At 43.8% G+C, this 7,782-nt stretch overlaps 1 protein-coding gene across 2 annotated transcripts in view; it reads left to right on the top strand.

The window, feature by feature from the left end:
* Nucleotides 1–246: 246 nt before the first annotated feature.
* Nucleotides 247–7,782, top strand: part of TPCN2 (two pore segment channel 2) — a 52,543-nt gene continuing 45,007 nt past the window's right edge. The window contains exons 1-2 of one of the 2 annotated variants that reach the window (XM_075927710.2): nt 247–533; nt 6,937–7,001. In XM_075927710.2, the coding sequence (XP_075783825.2) occupies nt 401–533; nt 6,937–7,001 (198 nt within the window). In that variant the 5' untranslated portion in view covers nt 247–400. The remainder of the gene's footprint in view (nt 534–6,936; nt 7,002–7,782) is intronic. The other variant, XM_075927709.2, reaches the window with a different exon arrangement.

The following is a 7,782-nucleotide window of genomic DNA, read 5'->3' as shown; positions in this document are numbered from 1 at the left end:
AGCATGGGGCAGCAGTGTCAGGAAAGAGGGGCTGCAGGACATGCCCCAGTCCCCCGGCTACGCCCCCCGCCAGCCCCTGGCAGATCCCGCACCTACACACCCTTCTGCATCCAGGATCCCTGGGAGCATCAGCCCCTCTCCCACCGGAGCCCTGACTACCCCTGCGGTGCCTGCCCTTTCCAGCGCCTGCCGGTCGCGGCGCTGCCTTGCAGTCCCGCTAGAGGCAGCCGGACTGAGCCGGGATGAGGCGGATCCTCTGCCGGGTGACGTGGAGCGGGCGGAGCACCCCGGCCAGCCCCTGCGGAGTGCGCGCTGCTTCCCTTCCTGCTTTTCCCTATGGGCCGGCTGGCCGCGCCTGACAACTGCTGCCGGGGAGGTCTGGGCGCAGCCGCCGCTGTCCATGGCGGAGGGAGCCGGCGCCGAGAGGGAGCCTCTGCTGCCTGCCCGCACAGCGGGCCGCGGCCACTCACGCCCGGGAACCGTCGGGGCCGGCGAGTGCTCCGCTTCAGCGGCCTGCAGCGCCGCCCAGGACGGTGAGTGGGACGGGGGAGCCTGCGGCTGGTGCCCCGCAGAGGGATGCGCTGGAGCGCGGAGATCCCGGGGATGTGGGGCTTGCCCCGTAAAGCCTAGGCACGCCCGCTGTGTGGGGCACCTAGAGCAGTGTTTCTCAACCGAGGTACCAGTACCCTTTGGGGTACTCGAGGGAAGTCTGGGGGGTACGTCAGCACAACTGAAACTTGGAGAAAACTGAATTGTTGTTGTAAGTTTTACAAGCGCTTTGTTATTTTTGTACTTTTTTACAGCCACTAATTTCATCGCTTGCCTAGCTGCGATTAAGTTGTTTAAACAAATGTGTTACAATTTTGTTTTCTACCATTGCATGTCTGAAAACCGTAGGTCCTGGGGGTACTTATACTTTTTTTGGTTTGAAAAAGGGGTACTTTATAAAAAAGGTTGAGAAACACTGAACTGGAGCATCTCTAGAGCAAGGGTGGGGAACCGTTTTTGGGTGGGGGCTGCTGACCCAGAGAAAAAAATCAGGTGAGGACCATATAAAAGTGAGAAGACCCCCCCCCCCAAAAAAACCAAAAAATGTCAGGTTCAGCCCCCAAGCTCTAGGTCGCCTACCCCTCATCTAGAGCATGGTACTTAAAAGGTCCCTTATATCAGCCCAATTGCAGTGCCAAGGCCATTTACGTACAGTCCAGAGGATATACTCCAGGGCCTACAGCATATGGATTAGTGCCTGCAGAACCAAGGCCCTGGTGACTTTAGGGTGGCAGCTGTAGAACAGAGACTGAAGAGTGATGCCTGTAATCATAATCTAGACGAGCAATAGTCAGCATGGGGAAGGAAATGAAATAGTTGATTGTGGAATAAGGGGCACTGAAGTGGCTTCCCATCTGGACTAAGGATGTTAAGAGGCAGGTAATTGGTTCATCGTGTTGATACAATTTGTATTGACTACTCGATTAGTCAAAAAGGAAAGGCGCTCAGTCCCGGCTCACACTGGGTCCAGGAACTACCCCCACTGTGGCTCTGCAGTTTAAATGTAGTAGGAGCCAGACCTGCAGGCAGTGGGTGTAAGTCCCAGACTGGGCAAGCCTGGTTCAGTCCCAGCTTGCGCCGGGTCCGGGACCTCCCCACTTTGTGACTCTTCATTTAAATGTAGTAAATGTCAGAAAGAGGCAGCAAAGGGGGAGGGGAATGGGAGGGAATGATGGGGGGAGCCATCTTAAAAGCTGGTTTCCCCCCTTCAGCTCCAGCTCTGTGGGAGGGGGCAAGGGCGCAGTGACAGTGTTCCAACTTTGAAATGTACAAGAGTTCCTGCTGGGGCTCTTGCACATTTCAAAGTGGAAATGTTGCATGGAGCCTGGGGCCAGTGGGGGACTCTGAGTCAGTTAATTGAAATTTAACATCCTGCTATAGACCACTGATGGGCAACCTAGGCTAGTGAGTGGGCCACATGAGTGTCCTCCTTCATCTCAGTGGACCACAAGATTGTTGTAACCAAGTTGGTCTCCTGGGATAGGGTAGTTTTGCTAACTAAGCTTCCGTACCTAGAATTTGCGGGATGTGCTGATTGAACTGTAGCAGGCTTTGATGGGATGAACAACTCTTACAGTCAATGTTGTGTGCAATCAGCATGCACCTCGTTTCATGTATCCTCGCTTTGTACTCCCCTTTAGTAATACTCTTAGGAAAAAACAGGCAGAAATCAGTGGAATCTGGCAACCCTGCATGTGGGCAACAGTGAACAAAATGTCTCACAGGTCACACGCAGAACCCTAATGGGCTGCATGTGGCCCTCAGGCTGCAGGTTGCCCACCACTGCTATAGACGGAGTATATATACATAACAGGCATGTGGATTTGATTTGTCACATAGCTTCACTATGCCATTGATTTATTTACATGCTTGTTTTTGATGAGCCTAGCTGACTGGGGACAATGCGTGAAATAAAGCAATATGACTTGAGATTTAAGCTGTTTTCAATATTCTACTCCTGCATCATGCTGTTTTCATTCACGTTTATTTTATGTTAAGAGCTAAGTGCTTTTTTCCCTTCTCTCTTACAAGAGGTGCAAACTACTTAAGTGGGCTTTATGTTAAGGGAAGGGGACATGTGGAAAATTGTATAAGCTAAATTTCATGCTGCCTTTAGCTTGGGATTTTCAAAGAAGCCAAAGGGAAGCAGGCAGGTGCTTAATTCTTATTTGAAATTCAACAAGAGTTGGATGGCTAAACTCTATAACACCTAACACATTTCTGTAGGAATCAAGCACCTAACTCCCTTATGAGTCTTTTGAAAATCCCAGTCTTAGAGGACAAGCTTTTTGTAGTAGGCACTTTATATAATTATTTGTAAGAGGCTCAGTTTTTGAGTTGACTTAAGTAGCACTCTTGAACTGAATGCCACCATTGTGTCACTACTCATGTTAAATACTGCTCATATAAGGATGGAAGAATTGGATGCAATCATGTCTACACTGTGGGGGCTACATAGTTGCATTGATACAGATATGCCTCTGTAGCACTATGTAGAAACTTTCTATATCTATAGAAGGATTTTTTTTGTCATTGTATGTAATTCATCTTTCCAAATGACTTCCATTGACCTAGCTATGCCTATACTCGTGTTAGGCTGACATAGCTATGGTAGTATAGCATATGATTTTTTTTTCATGCCCCTGAGCACTGTAGCCATGTCTACATAACTTTGGGTGTAAACTAGGACTTTGAGTAGCACATTCATGATAGTACAGAATCACACACAATCTGTCTTTAGTAGAACTGCAAACATATTTTACTATAAAACCTAAGGGTGGGATTTTCAAAGGTGCTCAGGATTGCCTTGACATTTCTCTTACAGAAATCAATAGGAAAGAAATTAAGTCCACATGGGTTGCTTTTAAAAATACAACACTCTCTCCTCAGTTCCTGACACTATTCCTTTAGGCCGCTTCGCCTTTTATGGTTCTGTGGTCACTGAAATGGGGAATCTAAGATTTATAAAGATAAGACTAATAAAGGCCTTTTCTGCTGTTTGAAAGAAGCCTCTGTATTTTTTTAAAACCAATTTAATCTCTGTTGCGTTTGTCTTCATGGTTGATGTCAGGGTCTATTTAAAAAAATATGTGGTCGTTACGCACTGATATGCGGTAAAATTTTTAAATTGTTTCCTGATCTCTTAGGAAATTGAATACTGTTCAGATCAGTGTCACCTGGGAATACAATGCAGTGGTGAATGTTGCTTAGTGATGCGTTATGCTTTTGAACCAAAGATATGGGAAAAGCTCAACTAGCTATGGGATCTTTTTTTTTTTCTCATAATGTCCTAGTCAGCCTCTTTGATTGCCATGCCTTGCAGGGATAAGCTGGAGGTTCTGGTACTGAATTTCTATCAGCTAGAGGAACATCATGGGGAGTTGGCCCCTTTTCTTTTCAAAATCAAGCTTTTTAGAGCCTGTCACTGGCATGTATTAAATGCAGCACTGAGCCCCTGTCATCATTTGTTGTCTGAGGGAGACTCTTTTCCTCCCCCCCACAATAATGGACTGTCTCTGGTTCCCTTCACTACATTAATTACTGGGGCAATCAAAGATTCCTTGGTACCAAAGGCATATAGTCAAACTGAAGGTGGAAGTATATAATTTATCACAGTCTCTGTTAGTGAATTTTGGACTGATTATTCCATAATGGTCTCCAATTGCATCAAGGGAAACTTAGGTTAGACATTAGGAAAACCCTCCTAACTGTTAGGGTGGTTAAGCATTAGAACACATCACCTATGAAGCTCGTGGAACGCTATCATCGGAGGTTTTCAAGAGCAAACCCTGACAAACATTTGTCTAACCTGTCTAGAGAATATTTGGTCTTGCCTTGGTAAAGGGTACTGGATTAGATGACCTATACATTGTTATGCTAATACAACTATCATGTAGTGATGCTTTGTTTTACTTTATTATGTATGTACTGTTATCTTTTCCCTGTGCTTTGGATCATGTCCTGGTGTATATAAGAGCAATAGCTGCAGGTTGATATGAAAAGGGAGGACCCTATTCTTTTCTCATTTCACTCTGTGGCACCGCTCCATCCAGTTCAGTGGGATCAAGTCAGGTGCAGAATTTTGAAGCTCTGTCTTTATTAAAAGGTACATCTGGATAACTGACGTATTTTGTATGCTACCAGAAAAGAATTTGGCTGACACTCTATTAAATATATTGTTCTGATTTTCTTTATTTCTGATTTTTGCTGACCGGAAATGCAGTCCTTTTTGCCTGCTGTGATAACAACTGGGTAAGAGTCAGTTGCTTAGAAATCACTCCAACAGAATTTCTTTCATTTTTCCTTTTCTCTGGCTAACTGTTTTGGGAGCCTGTTGTATAGGAGGGGATATTTTTGTGTGCAAAATAGTAAGTTTCTGGGCATCAAATGCTCAAATTCGGTTACTAAGTGCTCTCTGTAAGTTGCTCAGAGCTTCATTTTTACCTGAGGCAACTTACTGGCATGATACAATTATCAATGTAATTTAGCAACATCAGATAAACTGAAAAAATGTCACTATTACTCTGAGTAAGAGTGGCCACAAAGAGAATTATAACTATAGAGGTAAAGCTATACCATTATGTTCTGTGTTTGTACATTGCTTAGCACAGTGTTCCAGGACTTGTAATTAAAAACAATTAACAATAGTAATTATTGTAAATTTCCCTTTGTAGAGAAGTCTTTGATGTGTGTGTCTTTTGAGTAGACCTTGAAAATAGAAGTCCTGTCTGACGTAGGAGGAAAAATAAAAAAACCTGGATATCTAGAGAAAAGAAGATGAAGGGAGGGAGGGACCTGATAAGTTTACAGATAGATTAAGGAGTGTTATAAGGAGAATCGGGATCACTTGTTCTCCATGTCCACTGAAGGTTGGACAAGAAGTAATGGGCTTACTCTGCATCATGGGAGATTTATGTTAGATACTAGGAAAAACTTTCTAACCAAAAGAGTAGTTGAGCTCTAAGGGAGGTTGTGGAATCCCCATCAGAATAGATTAGACAAACACTTGACAAGGAAGGTGTAAGTATACTTGGTCCTGACTCAGCTCAGGAGGCTGGATATAAATGGTGTACCTTCCAGCCCTACATAGTTCTGACTTTATACTACATTTTGAGTGATATTGTTCCTTGACTCCGGAGTTACCAGTGGTCCACACACATTTTATGCACCTTTGTTAAAAATGTTTACATCAGAAATAACAAATAATGAAAAGTTTATAGAAAGAGCTATTTACTTTAAAGAACTGTTAACACTGACAAAACATTTTAAATTCCCCAAATTAATAATTTTTTGTAACCTTCACTTTGTCACACTGCCACACTTTGCATTTCACATGTAGGCCTAGTTAAATTGAGAGGCATGGTTCTTTGCATGAGATGAACCATTTTAGGTACAATTCAGACACATTTTGTTCCAAATTAAAGTTTGAGAAACATTTCCATTGGCCTTTGGTTTTGTAAAAGCTCATTTTTATATATTATCTTTTTTACGTTCTGATAAGGAAAGATTTCTCTTCTCCTTCCTTCCTGTTCCTTGAAACAAATGATCTGTAAATCTTGTAATCAAACAGGCTGCAGGAGAGCCTGAAAAGTGAAATTGATTATATATTGATTCACTGCAGAGTCTGAGAGAGAGGCATAAATAAGCACTGAGTAAATGGTGAAAACAAAGTAGATGTCTTTATTTCATAGTCACTCAGTGCAAATAGTGCTTATAAGGTAGGAAAGGAAGCTTAATCTGTTCATAATCCACATTGAAAATCGTGATACAATTTGACCATGGTAAGCAAGTTTGTGTGCTGAGGCCTCTGCATATTCTGCTGACTTTTTTTATCTCACTGTTTTTGTGCTCTGCTTTCAGTCACTATCCCTCTATTTCAGGGGTGGGCAAATACTGTCCTGCAGGCCGGATCAGTCTGCCAGGGTTAGCCTCTGGCGGGTTGCCACTGCTATATTTACCTGCGCCTCCGTAAGTACAGGCGATGGCAGCTGCGTTGGCCACGGATTGTCATTGCCAGCCAACGAGAGTGGTGGGAAGAGGCACAGATAGGGGCACCAGTTCCCCCACAGCTCCCATTGTCCAGATTATGTTCTGTGGCCAATGGGAGATGTGATTTCCAGTATCCGCAGAGGCACAGGTAAATTTAGTGGCAATGACCCACCAAGGGCTAACCCTGACCAACCACTACTGGTTTATTGCCCACCCCGAATTAGATTGTAAAATCTTTGGGGGTACAGATGATCTTTTTATTCTGTATTTTGCACAACATCTAACACACTGGGGTCTTGAGCTATGATGAGGATGCCTAGTTGGTAACATAAGTAATAATTAGTGTGGCGGGGTTTGCCCAGGTATCATAAATAACCACTGTTTCTTTTAACCTCACAGTTGCAGGAGCTGACCATGAACTTTACATAAACCAAGCTGTAGTATTTATTGAAGATGCAATACAGGTAAATAGAATTTGTTTCTTTCTGACTGTTCCTATAGTGCTGTGTATTTATCAAATGTCATAATTACGGCTATGAGTTAGTCCTGGAGGTCATAGTGGAGACCCCAGGGGCAGTGGACAGCAGGAGTACCCCACCACCTCCAGTTAGCTACGTGCAAGTTGCGGGGCCTCCACAGTTCACGGTTATGTGTGGTGGGAGACCTTGGAGCTCTGACACTCAACATATGTAGGGGGCCCCAGGAGCTGCTAGCTGCACCACCGCTGCCCTGCTGCAAGCAGTGTGGGAACTCGCAGATCCCCATTTGTCACAGATATTTTTAGGAAAAGTCACAGACGGGTCAAGGCTTCTATTAATTTTTCTTTATTACTCATGGCCTGTCCATGGCTTTTCCTAAAAATATCCGTGACAAAATCTTAACCTTAGTTATAATTATTAGTTTTTTATATCACTTGGGGGTGATGAGATTAAGTAGAACATTCTTTCAGTATCCTAGAATACTCAAGGAACTGGCTGAGGAGATATCTGAGCCAGTAGCTATCCTCTTTGAAAATCATAGAAGATGGGAGAGATTCCAGAAGCCTGGAAAAGGGCCAATATAGTGCCTATCTATAAAAAGGGAAATAAGGGCAACACATGAAACCACAGGTCAGTCAGCTTTACTTCTGTGCCAGGAAAGATAAAGGAGCAAATAATGAAGGAATCCATCTGCAAACAACTGGAAGATAAGAAGATGATAATTAACAGTCATTTACTTAGGTTTTTGTCAAGAACAAATCATGTC

Source organism: Pelodiscus sinensis, chromosome 5 (assembly GCF_052426305.1).
Source record: "Pelodiscus sinensis isolate ZL-2025 chromosome 5, ASM5242630v1, whole genome shotgun sequence".
In the NCBI taxonomy this organism is placed as follows: Eukaryota; Metazoa; Chordata; order Testudines; family Trionychidae; genus Pelodiscus; species Pelodiscus sinensis.
Note: the sequence above shows the minus strand (reverse complement) of the source record. Positions and strands in the feature narration are given on the sequence as shown.